The following is a 23893-nucleotide window of genomic DNA, read 5'->3' as shown; positions in this document are numbered from 1 at the left end:
TCTGTTTAAAATTTGTTTCCCTAATGGTTTTGTCATTTTACCCAGGCATGAAACCAATAATGGATTCATCTATTTGATTCCTTTTTGCACAGGATGTTGGTCCAGATCCTCAGATGATGTAAATCTACATAGCTCCATTTCTACCAGCTGAGGATCTGGCCTGGTTTTTTTGTTGCGTGAAGCCTGGAGGAGGCATTCTGGTGCATGGAAAATGGAGAGAATAATCAGAGTTCTTAAGTTTTTTGCTACCTTCAACTAGGAGACTTCTCAGCTGGTTTCAGATCATATTGCTTGTATCCATGGTAGGGATGTGCTGAGGAAGATGATTACAATGGGGGCTGAGGCAGAATCAAGGCTACGGCTTGGACTCGGATCCATACCTTGAAGGGGGCAAATCTCAGCTGTTCACCCAAGATTTCTGCCATTTTGGAGTCTTACAATACTTTGGCTGCCTCTGAACTGGAACCAATAAAAATACCCACTCCAGTGTTGGACCTGACCCAAACCCACAACTGTTAGTATGGGTCTGGGGGCCAAGAATTTGAATTTGAGCATGCTGAAATGCAGATGAACTTGTTTAGGGATTTGAGGTTCTGTTTTTATCCCCCATCTTTGTTTTAAAGCTCAATTTTCTCTTAATGTCTTCTGGGTTATTGTTGCAATAAAACCAAATGGCACGTGTGGACGTCTGTTTATACTGGAGCATCTACAAGTGTAGTGACTGTTGATTTAAAAAAAAAATTTTTTTTCTCTTGTAAAATCAAGTATTTGGGTACAACAGAGTGACACAGAAGTAGACTAGAGTAAGAACTTCAAGACCCACCAGTGTGTGTCCCCTGGAATGACCACCACATCTTAGTTCACTGCTCCTAGAGGACCATTACAAATGGCTCAAGGTCTCTGCAACCCTAGGGCGGCAGTTCTCAAACTGTGTTCCCTGAAGACTCTCTTGGTGGGTTCACAGAACACAACATTCTGAGAATCAAACACTGGGATATGGGGCACTGCGTAGATCCAGGAAAGGGCCCTTGTTTTACCTAGCTTACAACGTAGGCAGCAGAATGAAAATTCTGGAGAACCAGTGCCCTTGGGGAAGCTTCCTTTCTGATCCTTGAACCATGCGCCTCTGAGCAACCTTCCGGATGTGTGCAAGAATTACCATAGACAAGCGTCTCGCATTTATACCGTAAGATTCCATTGACGTCTGAGAACTTGGACAACCGCAATGGCATTCATGAAGAAAATTCAGCGTCAGTGCTCCATACAGCATGCGTGGTGTCTACGCAGCTTTTACAGACGTTCTCCCACCATTGTTCTGACACTGATGCTAGCACTGGTAGCAGATTGTATGCGGACGACAGACGGATGCAAATGCCTGAACCAGGCTAAATTAGGAGTTTCCCCATTGCTAGAACTGCACTAATGCTAGACCACTGGTGAGCGAATATCTAAAAATGTTCTGCGTAGATTAGGCCACTGAATACCTGAGAGTGTTCCTGTGCCCAGACCGATCCTCTTTCGCCAGTGTCCTCTCCTTGCACTGTATAGCAAAGCACTGTACTAGAACTTGTTTTCTGCCTCAAGTGCCTGAACTATTGTGATCATCTACCTAAAGATTAAATCAAATCTACATTCCATATTTTAAGGCAACTCCAGCATGCCAAAGCCTGGAACCTGCTTCAGCACCCAGGATGGTGGTTTTGGAGTGGCTAGAGAAAACTGTGGAAGACCAAGGAATGCTAATCCTCTAACCCTGCCTCCCGAGACTCACCCAGTCTGCCATGCTACGATGTGGTGGGGACTGCTTGGTGGTGTAGCTGCTAGTTCACTAGATGGTGTTGAACTCCTCTGGCTGTGAGGTAAGGCAGCTAAAAGTGAGCGAAAAAAATAACCAGTTAGACAAGGACAACAGGGTTAAGGAATTCCAGCACGGTCAACTCATCGGAGCAGAAGAAACACAACAAGTTGTGACTAAACACAGTCCAGGAGTTGGAACATCCCATTTACAAATGGATCTCGGCATGTACTCCCTGAGCAGCACAGCCGCTGCGAGAATGGCCAGTCAGCATACTCCTGACTCCCTCTGCTGCATGCACATGTGCCTGGCTCTGCGTTCAGATGCATGGGGAAAATCTTGTCCCAACCCAGCCTCTGACTGCATGTGATCATATGGGCTGAAGATCCTTCCCCATCTTCCAAACTTACTGCAATCCAGAGTGGGAAATACCCAGTCCCTCAAAACATGAAAACAAATCAATGTTTTATTGCTATTTGAACCCACAGCACCCTTGTGCCATAGCAGTGGCTGGGCACCTGTCCTTCCACATGATCTGAAATGAAGGCGCAAAGCCAGCCTTGCACCTTGGTGGTCTCATTTCAGAGGCTTCACAGGCAGCTCGGGGACCATGGGAGGAGTTCTGTGCTGGTAGCTGTTGGGCTGCTAGCTGGGAGCTTCCAGGCATATACACCACTTGCTGTACAAAAACCAGCTCCATAGATTTCAAAGACCAAAGATGTTTTTGACCATGCACTAGTAGTAAGATTCATGGGGCTACAGTGAACTTACTAGCATGAGCCAAAAGTGGGCTGATCTTTGTTTAATTTTATGTTAATGACAGCAGCTACAAACTCTAGACAAATACTGTAATGTAGCAGTACTGGTTTTTTTCAAGGCATTTCTGCTTTAAGGATCTAGTCAAGAAACCCCTCTTTTGGTCGTTCTGTCCCAATGCTCAGATCACTGAAACAGTGACCTCTCCAAATCAGACAAGCTCAGGAGCGTAGTCGTCTTTGAAGGACACTGTGGGGTCTGGTAGACATTTTAGAGCCATGGCTGATCCGTCAAATGATTCTAACTAACACTCTCCCACAAGCTGTTAAATTCTTTACCTGCAGTTAAATAACACTCAAAAAGAAGACAGAGGCAAAGTCTAATCTGTTCCTTACAAGTGAAGGCCCCATTGGCCACTATTATCACAATGGGGACTGGCTTTTAGAACATGACTAGGTCCATATTGGCATGGTCAGTGAAAGCGATTTACAGCTGGGGCAACTAACAAATGAGACAACAATTTTTGTTTTCACTACTAGCATTTTCCTTCTTAGATGCCCCAACTACCTGAAACTATAGGATTCCCAAAATGGGTCTCTACAGCTCAGGAGGATAAGCGGGTTAATTAAATTTTAGGTACTTCCTGCTTCTGTTTGGGGCAGAAATGCCAAAACGTCCCTGAACTTCCTGTCAAAAAAGGGATAAAAGAATGTTTGCAGAGCAAAGAGGGCTGGGGTGGCTCAGGTGAATGGTAATGGATTGTAAAGCCTTTCACCATTAAATCTTCGGCTCAGATAAATCCAGCCTAGGGTCTCTAGTGAATGAACATTCCCAGCTGACGGCTGTTCAGTGGTCTCTGGGATAGGCTCTGTTCAGCTCTCAATAGGCAAATAGCAACATTTTACAAGCGTCACCACTATTAATTGGCATCCTGGCTGGCAATCTCAACAGAGGCTCCCAGGGCTGAGCAGGCCTAGGAAATGGGACCTTTAGAGGTGGTGTCCTCAGGGCAAGGTTGAGGCACATGGGTAGGAGTGAAATGAGAGAAGCTTGCCAAGATGCTGCCCAGGCTGTACCAGTTCTGTCAATAGAAGCCGTCAATGCATCAACCTTCACTCCCTCGCTCTCACCGAGTTGGGTTAGATTCAAGTTTTTTGGCAAAGCCTCAGGTTAGTCCGTATTGCATGCACCCTGGATTGCCCAGCCTTATTCGAAACAGAGACTGATGGCAAACAGGTATCGAATCTTAAACTAGTTCATCTCATGTCAGGGAAATGTAGCACAATCTCTGCAATGTACGAACTGCTGCAAGGTCCTGCTATTATTTAATACGAATATTAGAGGAGCGGCCAGAGGCCCAAACAGGATGGGGCTCCACCATGTTAGGTATGATATGGCCCTATTTTATAGAGCTTACAAGATTCCCCCGGGGGTAAGCAAGCACCTCTCGTAGTTGTGCTGAAGGTACTGTATGAATCGAGGGTCTCAGCCTTCAACCGCTCACCGAAGTCTTTTTTAGTGGGGTCGCTTGCTCTTTATTATAAGTAACACTGCTTTTTTTTGCCATACGAGATAGTCTTATGTTCCTAATGTAACACTGTTTAAATGCCTTACTCCTCTATGTATTTATTGGGGAAAATCTTGAGTTTTGCTATGTTTTTCCTCACTGCTCACTTCAGTGGACCCTGCCCACAGCGATAAACCTAACGTGATGCTCAGGATCAACCCCCCACTAATGGGCTTTTTCTCTGCTACTACTCTAAAGGCCTGTCCAAAGCCTACTGAAGTCAATGGAAACATTCCCATAGACTTCCAGAGGCTTTGGCTCAGGCTCTCCTCGCCCTCCGAAGAAGTCATTCATGACGGATGAGCTCCAGGGGAAAACCTGCAGCCAATGACGCTCTCTGATAAAGTTCACTCACTGCTAATCCACCCATCCCACATGCCTGTGCTTCGCATTGTGCTATGTTCACAAAAGGACAGGGGATGCAGGCTGGTCTGGTTTCATTCATAAATTACCAAAGCGCAATGCAGGCATTAGACAGCCAAGAGCAAACTTGGATCTGCTTCCCCTGGGGCCGGCTCTCACCTGATGTTGCTTTACACATTTGAGGCATCCTCGTTACCCTGCTGTGTGCCACAAAGGTGCTTTGAGAAGATGTGCTGTATTGGGAGCTGCTGTCCGAGGAGGTGGAGCTCGTGTGCGACAGGCGGCTGTGCTCCTTGTGGGAGGCTGTGGACCGCTGGTACCACAGTCGGAGTTCGTCTGATACTGCAGTCCTGCCCGAGCCCTTCTCATGGCCTTCTCTGCCCAGAGACGGAGTCCTTATGATCTGAGAACGGGAGGGGGTCAGTCTTACTGAGTCCACTTCGTCCCCATGCCAGTTCTCTTTAAACATCCCCCCTGCCGTGTAGGAGTTGGAGGTTTTAAATTGTGCTTTCACGCTGTAGTGTCCCTCCTGGTCGTTCTCCAGGCTGCGCACCACCACGGGTGTGGAGCTGCCTTCGATGTACAGGGGGTACTCTTTGATCCTGTACTGAGAGGAAGGCTGGCTCTGGCTGTGCAGATAGACTCCGGGGTGCCCGGTTCCGTTCCTTGCCGCCAGGTTGGGCATGCTCCCTGAATTAGAAGAGACCAGGTTTCCCGCAGATTTGTGCCTTTGCCTCTGCCGCTCTCTGGCTTTTGAGGGGGAATCCTCGGCCAGAGTGGAGTAGTTGGGGTTCATCTGAGCAGGGTAGTAGTGCTCAGAGCTGGAATGGCTGGTGCAGGAAGAGCAGTCGTCCATGGGGTCAGAGCCATTACTGCTACGAGTCCTTGGGGTGTAGAAATCGGGGCTCCCCGTCTCGTTCTCTGACCCAAGGAGCTTGCCTTGTGACTCTAAGCTGGAGCTTCTGTGTCTAAAGTGCTGAGCTAAGCTGTGCAGTCTGGTCGGGCTGATGTCTACTGACCTGCAGGTGTCAGGAAGACAGGTTTTGAGTCGGCTTGTTTAACAAAACATGCGGGGTCTTTTTCTAGCATTTAATGCCAATCAGCGCGAATACACGGAGCTAAGCCTGAGAGGTGCTGAGTGCTCACAACTCCCCCCACCTCCATCAGCCCCTGGCAGAACACGGGGCATACCACGCGGGCATGATAATGCAGGAATTGAAGTAGATGTACCCATCTGAGGTGAACTTCCCACCTCCCTGCCCAAAGCAAGAGCAAGGGGGCTTTGTGAAGGGGAACTAAGCAGAGTTATGGGATTGGACTCCAGAGGCAGCTTGTGGGGCTTCAGTCCCTCTGATTGCTGTGGGTTGAAAAAGGAGCCAACTCCACCTCCCCATTCCCTGTGTGGGGATTTGGGGCCACTAGGGGAGCACAGAAGCCTCCCAGCATGGTTACCCCACTAGCCACCTCCCTGGGCACAAGTGGTGCAGAGGGCACTGCCCCAGGGGGAGTTTCACCAGTACAGTGGCAGGGAACACAGAGTGCTGTGGATCTGTGCAAACCTTTCCTTTGGTTTCTGTTCTTGGGATTCCATGCCCCCTCCCGGCTGCTTTGCAATGTGAGGGTCCAATGACACACAAAGCGCAGCCCCAGGGTAAGGTGCACTTCCTTTGCTGTCAGGTAGCTTGTGAAAGCTTTGCAGGCCTTTCCTCACGTTTACAGTGAAACGGGGTAGTCAAGGCCAGTTCATGCAGCACCATCCCACAGGGAATGAATGTTTTTCTCCTCCCCTCTCAGAAGAGCCGCCTCTATTAAGCAGCTATGTTTTGCTGGTCTCTTGAGTGGCTTTAGGTCTCAAGACAGTCACAGTGTGACTGTCTTTCATGCGAACGCCCAGATTTGCATGTGTAGAAAGGTGTTGATTCACATCCAAATCTGAGTGGTCTTTATTCATGCTGCATGGGCTCATCCCCTGTTTATAAAGTTTCAATCAGTCACTCAAGGAACAGAAATGATACCATGTGACCAATCAGACCCACCTTTACTTGGTTCCTCGGATGGTCACTTTAGACAGGCTTTTCGGTATGCCCCGTTCACTGTAGCAGTGGTTTAACATTACCCAACCTTTCGTGTCCAAAAGGAAAGGGTAATTACCTAACCTTAATTTGAGCATTGATATTAACACCTTGTCACTTTCAAAGAGTGGCTTGGAGGTTGCAATGCCCATGAAGAGTCAGAACCGTCGGTTAAGATCTCACTTGGTCCATTTTAGTTTTTATTTATTTGAAGTAAGTTGAGGATTCAAGCCCTGATTCAGGAATAAATCCCCACCGAGGACACCACTTCCTTCCTGAATTGAGGCCTCTTGTCTTCAAAGTGTGAAAACAAAAAATACTTTTGCATAAATGAAGGGAGGCGAATTGTTTTGGGAGCGGCAGAACTTACCTCGTGGAATGGACAGAATGCGGACTGCGTACCCGTAGATCTGGTGTGGATGGCATGCTGGACTGGGAATTCCAATGTGGGAGGCTCCTGATGGGGCTATTTTGCAGAGAGCTGCTCCCTCCAGGCTCTGCACAGCTTCCTGTGCTGGGGAACCGCTTATGACTGCTGCAAAGCAAACGCTGCATTTCAAACTTCAGACAGAAACACTCTACAGCTAGGACCTTGAGTCAAGGGGCCAAATTCAGTTCTCAGTGACACACATCCTGCTGAAGCGAATGGAGTTCCAGACACGTAACTGATCTGAATTGTTTTTTACAGTAAGAAAAGTTCAAGCACAAGCTGTTACAAAGATTCAGCAGAAGTTTGAGTGAGAGGCTGTCGTCTGTCCTCTCCAACTGCCTTTTAAAATAACGATCAGATACTGACCAGCACTTTGTGTGATTATAGCTGTTACGATCTTCTAGGGCATGATTATTTACCAAAACAGTTAAATATCATTCAAGTGAGTGATGTTTCTGCCATGAGATTTGGGAAGAGCTTTCATTATATAGGCTCAGTTCAAAGACAGTCTCTCTCTCTCTCTCTCTCTCACACGACGTTACCAGAAAACACCCGTCATTACCATACCAAATGGGTATCTACGAAAAGGAGCATGTTTACGTAGTGGGCAATCTCCGACTGTCTGACTCACCTGGAATGACTGTGTGAGGAGCGTTTCTTGACCTTCTCGTAGGGTTCATCCAGGGATGACTCGCTCCACATCTTGGGCTTGATAGGGGACTTGTCATAATCATTCCGGTGGTAGTGCATTTGTCTGAGTCCTTCCAATGACTGTGGAGGAGGCGGTCGGTTATGTAGGGGCGGTCGGGGAGGGAGTCCTTTGTGAGGTGACTGTAAGGGGGATATTGTGCTGGTAACCTGAGAATCCTCTGCAAAGAGAAACGAGGAGAGCAGCTGATGCTTTTGAAGGACACTAGGCTGCAGTGTGGCTTTCACCCAGCATGCCCGAGATTACCACTTGGATACAGTGCCGCAGACAGAGATGCTTCTTCCGAGCATGAATTATATGGTAATGAACGAAGGGCCTGATTTTAAGAAGTGTTCCAGTTGATGCTCTAGTTCAGTGTTTCTCAACTGATCGTGGAAGGGTGGTGGTCATGAAAGGCAATCGGGGGGATAATAAACTTTTCAATCTAAAGCACAGAAAATAAAACACTTCTAGACCTGTGTGCACCATAGTTCTGCTGCTTTCATGTTTGTGCCGGCAACCATCTCCGATTCTCCCTTCCCCCCTCTCTGCACACACCTTTCCCCTTCAAGGTCAAGTATTCACTGTCAACCTCTTGAAAAACATACCCCAATTAAATAGGCTTAGCACTGTTCTCATGAACACATTTACTGTAAAAGAGTAAAAAATGTAAGAGGGGGTGCAAATAGTTTTGGACTTGACTTAGGGATCACTAACCTGGAAAGGATGAGCTACATTCCTTTAGTTCAAACACAAGTTATTGGACTTGATATAGGAATCACTGGGTGATCTTCTCCAGCCCGTGTTATGTACGAGGTCAAACTCAAGCATCCGAATGGTCCCCCTTCTGGGGGAGCTATGGATGCTCAAAGCCCCTGAAAATCAGGCCTTTAGTGTGAGTCATATGCCCTATTCCACCAAGTAGGAGGTCTTAAGGGGTTGTGGATTTGTTACACTATGTATGAGCCTTTTCCTACAGAATACATTTCTACTTCTGTACTTTGTACTTTTTACACATAATTGATAAAACCTTCAGGGGGGTTTGATGGAAGGTGGCTGTTTGAAATTATCTGCTCTCAAATGGCAAGGACAGTGTTGTTGTAGCCATGTTGGTCCCAGGATATTAGACAAACATGGTGGGTGAGGCAATATCTTTCACTGGACCATCTTCTGGTGGTGAGAGAGACAAGCCTCCGAGTGTATGTAGAAGAGCTCTGGGTAAGCAGGAAAGCTTGTCTCCCTCGCCAACAGAAGTTGGTCCAATAAAATATATCTCCCACCTTGTCTCTGTGAAATGACACTGGCATACAGGGGATTTCCTCCATTTTCAGGAGGATGCAGTCATCCTTCCCTTTACTGTGCTCGATTTCTAGGGTCTGAGATGGACAACATACCGTCCTCAAGAACAAGGGCATCTGAGAGGGAGCTATCTTCACTGGCGATGTTTCCTTCTGAGGAGAAGAAAAAAAATAATCAAAGGGCCATTAATATCACTGTGATTTAACATTGAATCGCAACAGAATCTTCCCCCATTCATAAAGCACAGTTGTCCCTTGTTCTCCACACTACCAAGAAGCAGTACGATTTCTATTAATATAGGCCAGCTTACTCAGTCCTTACTCAGGCAGAACGCAGGGCAAAGCCTGAGTAAAAACTCCAGGCCAGCTCCCTTGACATGCTGAGCTCCCTCCTGGGAGTTGCTGAGTGCCTTCAACTCCCACTCGTTTCAGTCGGCATTAGGACTGAGTCAAAACTGAGAGCCCAGATCCACAGAGGGTGTAATGGAGCTACACCAATTTATACCAGCTGAGGATCAGGCCCTACAGAGCTCAGGATTTGACCCGCCCCTACCCTTATGAAGTTACCATTCCATTGCCAATTAAAAACAAACACAAGATGCTATGACTGTAGGACTTTCAACAATGCTTCCGAGTGCCCTCCGAAGCAACAAAAGGAATAGCACCCCAGTCCTTTTGCCAGAAGTGTTCTGGCGTACATATCTCCCTGGCGTTTGTGTTTGTTGCTCTGACATATGCAGTGTTACTAAGCGGAAAGGAACTCAAAATGCTTTAAGGGCAGCAGAACACAGCTAGGTTACAAATAAGGAAGCAAGAGAAGCGGTGATAATTTCAGCTCTGTTTATAAACAGGAAGAGCAAAATATCTGCTTGTCATGTGGAAAGGGACAAAATCAGCAAGAAAAAGCTGTTATTTTCAAGCTTTGAAGGAGGTCGATAGAAATGACTTTAAAAAAACAGTGTAAACCATAAAAAGTATCCTGAGGATTATGCTTTTGTAAACAATTGTGATGATGATGATACTTGGATTTTATATGATGCCTCTCACCCAAGGTTTACTAATATTAATTAAGCAACATTCCTCTGAAGGAAGTATTACTATACCCATTTTACAGCTGGGTACACTGACTCACAGACAGGTTAAGTGCCTTGCTTAAGCTCAAATAGCCTGAAATTTACCCATGTTTTCTGAGCCAGCACATCATCTCGGCACCACTCGACCCCCATGTCAGCTCTCCAACCACGACAAGGAAGAGATAGAACAATTCACAGAGAAACAAAGACTCAGAGTCCATTAGAGGAAGAGGGGCACTACTGGGCTACAAGTTAGAGCAGGGCTTTGGGCACCAGGGCTCCTGGGTTCAGTTCCTAGCTCTGGCTCAGTGTGAGTGAAATTCACACCCTGTGCCAAGGCCTCTATTTGAGGCCTATACACCACTCAAGGCCCACTTCAGCCCTTAAAGATATACCCCAGGCCCTGAACCGCACTTACCGTCTATGATTAGGGAGGCTCTCTGCGTTGGCTTCTTTCCAGATTTGATGCGGTACTCGTTGATGGCGTTTTCGATCTCCTGCAGTTTCTTTAGGGCATTAAGGTAGGAGGTTTTCCTTTGTTTCTTCAGCTTTTTGCTGACATTGGGGTCACTGGCCAGGCGCCGAGCAGCCTCAGTGATCTGTGACTGAATTGCAAATTCCCTCTCCAGGCGCTCCAGCTCGGCTTCCTGTCAAATTGGGAAGAGATTCTGGCTGTTCTGGCTGCAAGCTGTCGTGGCCAGATCCTCAGCTGGTGTAGCTGCATGGCAAAGCTCCCCTGACTTCAATAGGTCTATGTTGCTTTATACCGGCTGAGGATCTGGCCCTAAATGGCATTTAACAAGAGACGAATCCATCTACCAACCTGCCCCTAGCTCAACCACAAGTGCATTGTTAGGGCCAGCCTGTGCAACTGCTCCTCAAGTTTGTGAGCACTTGCTCACATGAGAGAACTCATGACTTCAAAGGGCTGCACAAGGTTGCACAATCTAGCCCAGTGGTTCTCAACCTGCAGCCCGCGGGCCGCGTGTGTCCCAATCAGCACAGAGCTGCGGCCCATGTGACATCCTCAGGGCATACGCAGCCCACAACTGTAAATAGGTTGAGAACCACTGAACTAACCCTTATTTTGTGAGGATCGTCAATACTAAACTCAATTGATTCCGGCTGCTGGCCCAATATGGCTGTGTCTGCTATCTGTCTTGCAGAACAAACTCATGTATCCCTATGTGGGGGGTGTTTGAATCCCAACCTCTCTCCCACGATTATTTCTAAGGTGTCTGTCACCATGGTGACCGAGTGCTGTATGAAAATGAAACGTCAGGATGTCACACTAAGTCCCAATGCAAAGTCATGGCATTTCCACATAATGTTACTGGTTAGCACTTGTGTAGTGCTGATCACCCGTTGAACTAATGTGTCAAATTCATCCCGGTTACAGTCCAATCCTGCCAAACGTCATTAACGTGAGGTGATCCATAAATGCACTGTGACAGAATGTTAGCATGAGACATTACAGAGGTGTGATATAACGAGGCCATGCACAAGCTAGGGATGTGTAATGGTTTTAATAGAAGGCTTTGGCCATGCCAGAGAGCCAAAAAGATACATCCTGTTTGGCCATGGCGGAGTTAAAATGTGCTTAAGCAGGGTTAACACAGTTAGGGCCAAGTTCTCAGCTGGTGTAATTGGCAGTGATACTTTGACATTAAGCCGGTGGAGCTATGGCAGTTTACACCAGCAGAGAATCTGACTCTTTGCTTGTAGCCTGTGAAGATGAGCACATGGGTTGGAATTTTCAAAGGGGTCTGGCTCTCTTACGCACCCAAGTCCTGTTAACTTCCAGTGGGATTTGAGCTGCAAATTAAAACATTAGCTTTGCTAAATGCTCAGTGCTCAGATTGCAGCACTTTTAGTCACATATTCAGTGAAACCCTATCGTTAGCCATATTCAGAACCTCTCCATTTACTAACAGGCATACACAGAGCGGTCGACGCTATAGGAATAACCCCTTCTCAGACCAGAATGGCTCTGTGAAGTTTTCAGTTTGGGCATCTTAGCTTCAAAATCCCTCTACTGTCAGTGGTGAGTCAACATTGCTTTAAATCTATAATTATAGCTTCTCTCACATTACTGCCAGCTGAAGGCCTGGTTTTGTTTTGTACAGTGAGTTTTACTTTGAAGATTTTATAAGCTCTGTCAACACTAAACTTATTAACAGTGCATTCGACACAATGGAGGTTTAAGACGGAGAGCCCGATCTGCCTTATTCTGGCAAAACGCCCACTGAAAGTAAGCAAGGGTGGATTAAAAATAAATCCAGCTAGGGCTCAGGCCTCCAGTACTTACTCAGACAACACTCCCAGTGAAGATACTGAGAGCTTGGCTTCAATTGCAGCTTCTGACCTTAACGGTTTTTTTCTAAATCAACCTTAACATCGTAAACAGCTGTCTTCATTTGCCTCTCCTCCCTTAATCTCTTTTTTTGATGGATGCCTTTATGGATACTGCCTTGGAGCACCAGGGCGGTCATTTGCCTTCAGATGGAACCCTGCCTTGTTGCCAACTCTCATGACATTTGATGTTTTACTTAAAGCCCCAGCTCCTAGAATCATGTGATCCTGAGAGAATCTCAACTTTCATTTAAAAAAAACCCCAAAGTTTGTAGCCCTCATGGTTGCAGATCAAAGCTTGAAAACATGAACCCTAAAGGCTCAAAAATCAGAAGACAAATAAACAGATCCCAACATTTACCTTTTTTTAAAAAGCTCATGATATTTAAGACAATCTCATGATTTTGGGGGGGCCAGAGTCAGCATTTTTGAACGCTTGAGGTTGGCAATCCTGTTTTACTGAAATGTACATCACCTGCAAAGGTGGAGAGTGATAAAGCCACTCTTTCCCTATAGAGGAGAATCATTCTCTTGCACGCACGGACCACGCATCACTATTAATTGAAGGATCGAGAGGAAAACAGACTCCATCCAGCGTCCCTGGCCTGGAAGCCATCTCTTAACACTAAGGCTAGGTTTACACTGGCAGCGGCGTGTAGCATACGTGTAGTTACATGCTGCACTGAGAGGCAGGCTGTGTCCACACTGCAGTGTGTAGCTACACGTGTTAGGGAAAAGCTTTGGCAAGAGGAGACAGTGAGAAAGGCTTCATCAACTCCTTGCTGTCAGAGTCTTTCGCTCAGTCTACACTGCCATATACCTGTGCTGGGAGGGGGGCCTACATGCATATGTACACTATACGCCGCCGAAAAAGGTGTGCATTGTAGACGCACCCCAGGACGAGACATGGGAATTTGAAGATCAGTTTATAACACTGCAGCAAACAGAGTGCAAAGCTTTTAGGAGTCAGGGCTTTCCTTGTAAAAGCTAAACAAAATGTGCAAGCTCATGAGTATTTTACTTCAGTGGAATTCCTCTCACTGGCTCCATCAAACACAAACCCTAAGAGCTTTGGTTGTTCATGTTTTAAGCAGAAAGAAAATGCTAACAATAAAGGGTTAATTCTCCAGTTGACTCCGACCTTAAACCACAGATTCATTCTCTTCTATTATAAAAATAAAAGGAAACTCAAAACTAGAATATCCACAAGTGTCTTGAGACCAAGCTCCACAGACAATGGCTTTTCTGTGAATTCCGGTCCCGCCTTACAGCTGCTCCAGGGCTGTTTTCACAGCCATGATTCAGGGCACTGACCCAGCCAATTGTGAGAGAGAGAGCACAGAACAAACACTCCCAGGCAAACTTACACAAACACAAGTCAAGCTGCCCAGAGGCAGGGAGGATGGCTCCTTTGTTTAGCAGTAGGAGGTAAAGTGCGTTTGTCTTGCAATCACAGGACCAGTGCGGAAGAATTGATCCGACACTTTATTAAAGGACTTTGGCGGAAACAGTACCAATTTTAGTACTGAGTAAGGACTATTGCAGGAAGGGAGGGAGAACAGCTTGAAACACTCAGAATGATACCAGAAGTGGTTTGAAAGACCAGAGCAACTCAGAACCCAATCCTGCTACCCATAGTCACATGAATAATCTAGACCTGCACCAGCAATGTCATTCAGCTACTGGGCAGCTTGCATAGTTAACAGGATCAGAGCCATAAGTGACTCACCCAAAGCTACTTCTCTTTGCCTGTGTCAGAGCTGGGCCTGGAATTCAGGAGTTCCTGGCTCCCAGTCCTATGCTCAGACCAGCATGTTCTCTCACCTTTTCCTTGCCCCAAATACAAGCAAAGATGAGTAAACGAATAAAAAGATAAATAAGTTAAATTAAAAATTGTGGTTTCCGAGTAATATGCTGAGAGATGTCCTAGGCATAAGATAGATAGATAGGACTGGACTGGAAGGCAAGTCCTCACCTCTCCTTTAGGCAGTATTTTCTGTTCATCCAGTTTAAAGGCAGTCCCTATTCTTCTCCTTACAATAGGTGGCTCCTCCCCTGGATCTAGGGGGTATTCCCTGGGCAGCTTTCCTGTGAGCTCCTGAAAACATAAGATGCTATTAGTGAGGAGGGGAATATGCAAAAGCAAACCCATCCCGTGTATATTTTTAAAGTGCAGCAACACTCTGAAAAATGATTGTAAAAATGGCACTGCCAGGGTTCCATTGTTTATCATCTTTCATATCAAATATGATCAGTTGATAAATATACAGAAGGTTTTTCTAACTTCCAGGCCTGTGAGCTCAGCCTGTGCTCTGAAAGTCAAGCTGAGTTCTTTTTTGGCTTGTGCATCATCAACAGGAATATATATTCCACAACTAGAAGAAAAATTAACATGATCTGTCCGTCTAGGGTCTTAGGTGCTGCTCATCAGCAGGATGTCAGCGCATGATGCATGAGCCAGGACAGATGCCAGCTCACATTCCTTCAGCAGTGTTGTCTCTATAGAGAAAACAGTAAGGAAACCAGTTATTTTTGATGGAGAAGCCAGCAGAGCTGACTCTGAATTCACTCAGGGAGCAGAGCTGTCGAGTGCCACTTTTACAATCATTTTTCTGATCGCAACTGCATGTTAAAATACTACAATCTAATTCATGACCTGTCTGAGACAGCTGCAGTGAAAATGGTGATTTAAAGCAGTGCCTGGTACCGATATGATAATGTTTTATGAATTGAAATCCTTGCCAAACTCCAAGCTATGTCACGAGCAGTTTTGGAGCAATATCAGACTGAAAGGGTCATTTGCAAAGATTAGTTTCAAGTGTGAAGCAGCAGACCCTGCAAACTTTCACAGCCAGGGGATGTACACTGGAATAGATTTGAAGCAGGCAAAGGAAGCAAGTGCCAGGATTGATGCTAACTCTGTGTTTTTTCTGGTACGTACAATACATCTACACTGATCTGAATTAAAGACATTCAAATGCCTGCAGAGAAAGGCGAGAGTATTGCTACAAGAAACAACCCAGCTTCTTGAGCTGAACAGTCTCTGCACTGAGGACAAAAGGCTTTTGTGTTCTGCATCACCAGCCTTGAGAGGATCCAGCTGGCAGAAAACCCTAAATCATCTGAATCCCATATAACAGTGGCTGACCTTAATGTGCAGCGTGTAGCTCGGCTCTCTGCCTCCCTCATGCCCCCACGACCCACTCCCTAATGGGGGCTTTCTTTCTGCTGTTTTCAGGTCACTGGGAAATGAGGCCCTGGCCATTTCAGCCCCTAGCTTAAGTAGTTCCCAACACAATGAATTCCTAACCCAGCACTGCAGTGAAGTGTACAATGCCCTTTTTCAAGGTTGTTTAAATGCTTCCCTCTCCAGAGTGGCTGTTTTAGATCCTTTTCTGTAACATGTTTATCCTGTTGCACAAAATGGCTGGCTACAAATAGTGCATCAAGATACAGATTCTGGGTCTTTCTACTGAGCATCACCAGGATCCTTTATAACCCCAATCTTAACATGAAGTGCAGGTGTGGGGAACGAGTTACATCTTTAATGGCTCCTTTGCCAAGACTCCAGAACGCCCAAGGTTTTGTAAGAACAAAAGCAACGCGGGCTACTGTGCTGGTGCCATAAACTGGAATGGATTTACAGGCAGGGACCTGAAATTAATCTGAATTAATAAGTGAATCAACATGATGCCACTGTTGTGAATGGTTTGGGCCATGCTAGTTTGATTAAGCCCAGGCGTGAACCCTTTTTTCTTCTCCTTCTCTCTGCCTCATTTTAACTCAGCAAGTCCCACAGCAAACAAACCGATTCAGGACCGCCCGAGAGGAAACGTTTAAAATAAAAGAGCTAGTGAAACTTTTGACCACTTTCTGCAGCTGATCCAAGCTAAATGGTTTATGGACACTTGGTCTGACCTGATCCTGCAAACCTTACGCAAGAGAGTAGGCCTGTCGAAGCCAATTGAGACTTCATACATCAGGACTGCTCATGCAAGGAAGAGTTGTGGGATGAGGCCTGCACATATTTCCTCTGACATTCTGTGTTGAAAAGCTGTTTTCCTCCCGCTTATCCCAGCTGGTGTTCAAGTCAGAGCCAAGTCTAAACAAAGCACAATGAGATTTTTAAAAAATGGGCAATGGTCTTTTTTCTGTTTGTTTTTTAAAGTGATACGCACTTTAAATATAAACAGCAACTTAAAGATCTCAGTACCGCTGCCCAGAGCCAACTCTCCCATTCTCTATTCCTGGCAGTGATCTTTGTTAAATCTGGATTTTTCCAGGCCTGGGAAACAGGAGTTATGTATGCATGTGTGATCGAAGTGTAAACTTCATATAAGCTGCTGCTAATATTTATTATGTTTCCAGGCACAAACGCAGCAAGGATCCTAACTTCTCCAGCATTTGAAATGGTTTGATGTTCACGATGACCTGCTTTAAAACAAACCAGTTTAAATCAACCCCAACGGTAATTAAACAGACACATGCCAAGTACAATATGACCTCATCATATGGCACCCCATTTGTCCCATGGTGATATTTAAGGCAGAAAGGTGATTTTCTCTTGACAATGTTACCTAACATTCTCTTCTACTAGTGATACCGATGATGTAGCCAAGGGACCTCCTCAGCATTTGTCATGTTACATACAGCTCAGTGAAGGGAAGACCCCACCATGCTGCACACAAGTTCACCCCAAATTGTGCTATTTGTATTTGGGGGGGCCCCAAACAGTGGTGATTTAACCCCCATACCAGGCAAAGGGACTGTGCTGTGAAATAGCTGAGAGTTGGAAGAGCATGCTGGGAAATGAACATAGAAAGAGTGCACCTGAGGCCATGTCTACTCTAGGAAAAGAGGTGAGTTAGCTCACATGTTACAAACACACCTTTCTCCTACTGAAGATGAGGACCAAGGGGCATATACCAGGCCAGGTGACCACACAATGGCTAGACAAGATGTGCCATCTACAGGCACTAGCCTATTCCCATTGAAGGCAATGGCAAACTGCCCATTAGGAGCCCTGTTGAAGGACGCTAAGTATCTACTAAGCATCCACCACTCATGATGACTTCAATAGGAGCTGCAGATGCTCAGCACCTTGCTGGATCAGGCCTTACGGGTGCACAACTGGTTTGGTGTGAGTCCAGCTTCTCTAGTGTAAAGAAGGCCTTGTGCCACACTAGACATGAAATGCCTTGGGATCACTCAGTCCTTAGGCACCACACACTTTGTGAGATAGGATTTAGGAAGGCTTTACTTCTCCTTCCAGCCTCCATCCATTTTCAAACGAGGCTGTGAACATATAAAAATACAAGCCACAATGTTTTCCGGGGTTATAAAATTTCTATTGCCTACCGCTTCTCGGATACACAGTTTCTTTAGTTCCTCCAGTCGCTGGCGCAGTGTCTCTTCCAGAGCTTCCTGCCTGGATTTCAATGCAGCCAGCATGTCTTTCTTGGCAGACTGAGAACTATCCGACTCTTGGGAACCTGTCAATAAACAATGATTTCACTAGGCCAGCTGACAGCAGGACACACATCTGGAGCATTAATGAATTTCACCAAAGCCTACCCTTTGGACGAGAGCTTTCCAAAAAAGAATCAGACTATGAAATGAAGCAGGGTGTTACACAGTCATGTTTGTTTATGACAAGTTCTTCATTCTTAAACTAACAGAATGGGGTCAGACATCTGAGCATAAAGAGATTTGTAATTCTCTTCTCTGTAAATAAAAACAATCAGGTAATTTTTTTAAGCTCCTCTTGAAAATACTACATACAGTTCTTACGAAAGCTCCCAACAGCAAACGGAATTTACAACGCATCGGAAACACATGTTCATCGCTTAAAGGCCAGAAGAGACCATCACAATCATCTAGTCTGACCTCCTGTATAGAATTTCACCCAATGATTGCTGCATCTAGCCCACTTACTTGTGGTTAATTCTAACTACGCAGAAGAAATGTAGTAATTGAAGCTAGATTTTTGCAAAATAGAAACAAAGTTAAAAACCCGCAATAGCTAACAGAAGGTCTTTTCATGGCAGTTGTTGTTTCCCATGGATTTATATGCCACGATGTTCAGAGCTGGATGCATAAATCCATATTTAGATGCCTAAATAAGGGGCCTGATTTTCAAGTGACAAGAACCACTGAAGTCAGTGATGTTACATTGTTGTAAATCCAGAATTAACTGACATCAGAATCTGGCCTTGAGATTTTGTGTTAATCTTTGTACTTCGTTTCTTTTAAAAAGAGGTATTGATTGATCTCCTTATTTAATTTCACCACTGAATGGGGCACACATCTTTGTTCAGGGGCTCCCTGCTCAAGTGAGTTGTGATTTTGGTTGCATCCATTTTCGGGTGCCCAACTTGAGGCATCTTAAAGGGGGCTTGCTTTTCAGAAAGTGCTGAGCATCCAGCCTCTGAAAATCCTGGCCCTTTAAGGTGTCTCAAGTTGAGCCCCACTTTCCAATCTAGTCCTGTATACACTATGGGACTTATCTGCCATTCTCCTTCACCAGTTTCCTGATGCTGCCTCGGCCTCTGCAAAGCAATGGAGTGCAGAATCAGGCTCTTATTGTCTACCTTAGTCAGATTTTCCAAGAGGCCTTAACCAAGCCTCAGCTTGCATGCCTGTGAACATCAGGATGAAGCTTAGCACGCCTGTGAGTATAAGGACCTACAGGTGCACTTTCAGGACTGACGCTGAAGCGTGCAGTCAGTATTCTCAGTCCGAGTTTGTCGAAAGCTTTGCTGAGGTTCTGCAAACCTTTGGAGTGACCCTAGGGGCAAATTTATGGCTTTGCATCAAAACCTGATGAAACTCGTGTTTTCAGCTACATTTTGCTTTGAGTTTCTTTGCTCCTACTCTCCTCTCAGACACGGAAAGTGGGAAAAGGGACTACGAAATATACTGGAGGGAAACACCTCACACCAGCCCAAAGGGGATGGACTAGAGCTAATGGAGTTTCTCCAGCGCTACTTTCTGTGACCTGCACACCACAAAACAACTTGCGCTTGTTCTGCACAATGACCCTCTCCTGTGCAACATGCGTGTGTCTACAGTGTTTACTGGGATGTGTTGGAAGTGCAAAACCAGACTGGAGTTCTCTAGAGATCGGCTGGACTCTAGGACAGGACGGGTGCTATTTTACAATGCGTCACCAGCAAAAATCAAGACAACTCTATGGGAACGCGGAGCACATTTATCCAGACATAAAATTAAGAGCATCAAATGGATTTCATTCGGGTCTTTTTATAGCCTTAACCACAAGTAAGGCCCAGAGTAACACAAGTTCAAGCCAGGGAATGCTCAGCACTGCAAGAGTGCAATGGGATTTTCCTAAAGGAATTTCCATTTTGCATTCAAGCTGGCCGGGTAAATCCTCTCTTGCACCTCCCTAATAATAACGGCAGTGAGCACTCACTGGCAGCGGGTGAACTGCTGAACTCTTCTACGCAACTGCTGATGAATTGCTGACCTCCAACAACAAGCTGCTCATGATTCCTGCAGATGTTTCGCTCCTTTCTTTTTCTTTTAGAGTAACTGGCTGGAGCGCTTTTTCCTTTCTCTGTTTTCCTTTCTCCTTCCTCTCTTCTCCCCACCCGAATGTAATTTATTTTTAAATTTTATATATATATAAAACCACCTATCACCACAGCATCTAGACGGATGCTTCTGTTGCAACATTTAAAAACACATAAATTATATGCACCACACCCGGCAGTTGGATGCTTGACTTGACACCTCTAATTATGGGCATGTCTACACTAGAGAATTAAACAGTTTGTGTAGTTGAACTGGTTGTGCTGAACTGATTTAAGCACAGTGCATTGCATCTAGCTGTGTCAGCTGTGCTGTGTCAGTTTAAGAGCCATACTAGCCTTGTTCAAGGCCTTTCAGTTGCAATGCTTTCTGGGTACCCATCTCACAGTTCCTGGTACAGTTCCTAGAAGCAATGGATTCTGGGAGATTTCAAAAGGCCACCAATACACTGTTGGATAAGTAGGGGGAGGACTAGCGGAATTATTTCAGCTTGTGCACATTCACATTGGCATTAAACCAGTTCAGAATGTAGTGGGTTATTAGACTAATCTACTCCAACTGGATCTTCAAATGATAAAGTTGTGCAGTGTAGACAAGACTCGTATGACTGAGGACAGGAACTTCTCAGTTCAGGGCCCTCAATGCTAGACTTTGCTTGGTCTGACAGAGTCCGTCTGTTAACCATGGAGGCATTTTGCAAGATCTATCTGTTACCACAGCCCTTTTCTGAAGAGATAGGATGAGCTGGGCTTTCTGTTTGAGTTCTCTTTCATAAACCCCCCTTTTTTCTTAATGAACGTTTGGATTATTTTTGCATTTCCTAGGATTTTGTGGGCCTGATTCTCACCTCACTTGCACTGGTGTAAACCAAGAGCAAACTCCATCAAAGCCAATTGAGTCACACTAGCGTGAGATGGCTGCCAGGGAGAGAACTCAGCTCTGTATTTTTGTGCGCCTCGAGTGCCCATGAGAAGCTCTGTATATACTGAGAAAATTACTGACACTAGCAGACCTGTGACCACAGCCCCAAATGTCAGACCAAACGCAAATGAAGAACCAAAAATCAGAACAAAGCAAGAGACCATAAAACAAACAAACACTAAACCAAACCAACCAACTACATGCTACACAAAATAAATACATCAGCCTTACTTAATGCCATTGAATTCAGGCCCATCAAGGCCTTCCAAACAGCACTATTAGCCGAGAAAAGATCACTGATTTCCACCATACAAACCATGAGAAGCTGCTTTCTATTGATCTTACCTGCCACGAGGAGCTATACCTTTATGGAACAGTCATATTGAAATTCAATAGAAAACCATACATTTTCTGTATGGTTTTTGGACCGTCCTATGGAATTTATTGGAAAATTATACAGAATGGTTCAAAAGACCTTTTGAAGGTTAGGACTCACCAAATTCTATAAGGTTTCTACAGTAATTCCTTTAGAATCCTGTTAAGGCCCTGATTCTGCAAGAGATGTAATCATCTAATATTCAGCATGGGAATAGCTCCATTGATATGATTAAATCCTTTGCAGAATGGGACCTCCATTTATATACAGACCTATGGTTTAATTCCTATTGAATCCTACATGCCTCTTCTCCCAATTATATGGTGACAGGTATAAGTCATGCCATTTAGACACACAAGGAATGCCAGATTGGTTCATGTTATGTCTCTTACATCCAACTTTGGGTCAAATTTCTGCTCTCAGTGACCTGATTACTTCTTGTCTCACGGACATCAACGGGAATTACAGCTGTGAAGCTGGGAGGAGAGTTTGGTCCTTTCTGAACAATTTACACCCAATGTGTAAATTACACAACCGCTTACATCACTGCTGAACGTTTCCTGTAGCGATTAATGGCCTGATTCAGTTCTTGCTTAGGCTGGGGCAAATCAGGAGTAACTCCAATGGCGTCACACAAGTATAAAACCATTGTGAGAGCTGGGACTGTCAGACCCCAAGTGAATTGACCAAGGGTCGTGGTGGAGTCTCCATTACTGGCAATTTTTATATCAAGCGGAATTTCTTCTAAAAGATCTACTCTGGGTATTATTTTGGGGAAGTTCTCTGGTCTGTGTGGTACAGGAGGTCAGACTAGATTATCACAATGGTCCCTTCTGGCCTTGGAATCTGATCAACGCAACACAATGAGTCAGAGGATGATTTGTCATCAGAATTCGGGAGCTCCTAGTTCCCAGCCCTGTGCATGTGCCTCGAGCGTAGACCCTGCTGCCTCTAAGACAGGGTACGTTTTGGTAGTTTGAATAGGTATGTTTACTGCTTTCAATATATTATTAATTATTATTATTATTTGTATTCCAGTAGCTTCTAGAGGGCCCAACCACGATCAGTGCCTCACTGAGCCAGAGACTATCCCTGGCCTGAGGAACTTACAGTCAGGACAGACATCACAGTCAAAGGTGGGGGAAGAAAGGAGTTTAATATAAACCAAAGTGATGGTTTATAAATGTCATGTTATTTCTATGATTTTTCTGAGGACGGCTAGGGGGTTCGTTTATTTTTATTTATTCATTCTCTGCATTAAATATCTTCTAGGCGAGGAGTGGGGACAGGAGGGAAGGCAGGAAGGGATAAGCTGAAAGGAAAGACAAAGGAAGTGAGAGGGACATTGAGGGGAAAGAGAGAAGGAAGGAGAGGATCACAGAGAGCAAGAGGAGTGAGACTGGTTTAGTGACTGTCAGCGATAGGGCTGGAGCAGAGAGGGAAGAAAATCCAGAGTAAAAAGCCACATTTTCATGGGCCAGTGACATCACCTGTGGTCCAGATGTGTGATTCTGGATGGCTCTTTGATGCATTTTTTTCTTGCTTTTCACAAGCAAAACACAATGTAAACACGGCAATGATTCATGCTGTATCCTGTGGCCTGGCTGCCATCTCTAGTCTCCTGGCCTAAAGCAGGCATTTCATCCAAGTCCACGTGGAGCTGGGACTGACATTGCACAGTACACTCCTCACGCCACACCACGGTATGATTCATGGCTGCAGGATGTTGGGGAATGATTGAAAGTGACCACAAACAGCCACTATCTCCCAGCTCTGACTAACAAATAGGATATCCTCCTTAGCGATGGCCAGAGACCCGCTCCTGGCTTTTCAGTGTCCATCTGGAATTATTCAGAACAGGATGCACACAGATATCCTGCAGAGCGACTGCTCTTCATTAGTCACTTTGCTCATCTGCCATTCCATAGACTGGCCTAGTTGCTGTTTACCAACGAAAACACTCAGTGTAGAGTAGTAGGAAATTCACCTCTACGGATGTAGTGGAAGTGAGGGGTGAATTGCCATGCTGGGAAGGAAAAATCTATCTGCAGGACTAAGACATTTTTGAAATATAAGCAGGCATATTTACAGGAAACCTACAGTTGCAGAAGTGACTGTGTCTATGCCATGCCGTGGGGGAAGGGGATGGATTATTTTAACACTTACATGTGCAGAGATAAAGCAAAAGTATGGCTCTTCTCTACAAAGAAATCCTACAAGCTCTCCTCTGCTCACCAACCTCCTGTTGAAATGAATGGGACTTCTACAGGCAGAGGGGACTGCAGAATAAGGCCCACACAGATGCATGGTAGCCCACTGACAGGGAGACATGGTCAGAGCAGTGCAAACCTTCACTAGAAACCCCAGAATCATTCCACGCTCAGCTGGGTTTGTGTTAAATTGCAAACCGTTGAGTTAAACCAGTGATAGGCCCAAATCAAAATGCTTGATTTGAAAGTCAGGGGACTTGTCTGATCTCATTTACATGGCTGTATCTCTGTTGACTTCAATACTTCAGTGCATTTACTCCTGCTTTAAACCACAATGAGATCAGAACCAGACCTCACATCTCTACCATCGACAAAACTAACACTTCATATCCAAACAGCCCTAAACGTTAGGTTCCAAATCCAGGTCAGACCCTAGCCCAA

At 45.4% G+C, this 23893-nt stretch overlaps 1 protein-coding gene across 13 annotated transcripts in view; it reads right to left on the bottom strand.

Moving 5' to 3' along the window:
* FRMD4A (FERM domain containing 4A) overlaps positions 1 to 23893 on the bottom strand; it is a 557138-nt gene that overhangs the window by 7586 nt on the left and 525659 nt on the right. For 9 of the 13 annotated variants that reach the window (XM_048836550.2, XM_048836553.2, XM_048836548.2 and 6 more), the window contains 8 exons: positions 17753 to 17886; positions 14370 to 14492; positions 10461 to 10689; positions 9066 to 9122; positions 7615 to 7852; positions 6924 to 7088; positions 4641 to 5500; positions 1772 to 1868 (listed from right to left, as the gene is read on the bottom strand). In XM_048836550.2, coding sequence (XP_048692507.2) covers positions 1772 to 1868; positions 4641 to 5500; positions 6924 to 7088; positions 7615 to 7852; positions 9066 to 9122; positions 10461 to 10689; positions 14370 to 14492; positions 17753 to 17886 — 1903 coding nt within the window. The remainder of the gene's footprint in view (positions 1 to 1771; positions 1869 to 4640; positions 5501 to 6923; positions 7089 to 7614; positions 7853 to 9065; positions 9123 to 10460; positions 10690 to 14369; positions 14493 to 17752; positions 17887 to 23893) is intronic. The other 4 variants (XM_075124534.1, XM_075124530.1, XM_048836549.2 and 1 more) reach the window with 2 other exon arrangements.

The sequence above is a fragment of the Caretta caretta genome, chromosome 1 (assembly GCF_965140235.1).
Source record: "Caretta caretta isolate rCarCar2 chromosome 1, rCarCar1.hap1, whole genome shotgun sequence".
Lineage (NCBI taxonomy): Eukaryota > Metazoa > Chordata > Testudines > Cheloniidae > Caretta > Caretta caretta.
Note: the sequence above shows the minus strand (reverse complement) of the source record. Positions and strands in the feature narration are given on the sequence as shown.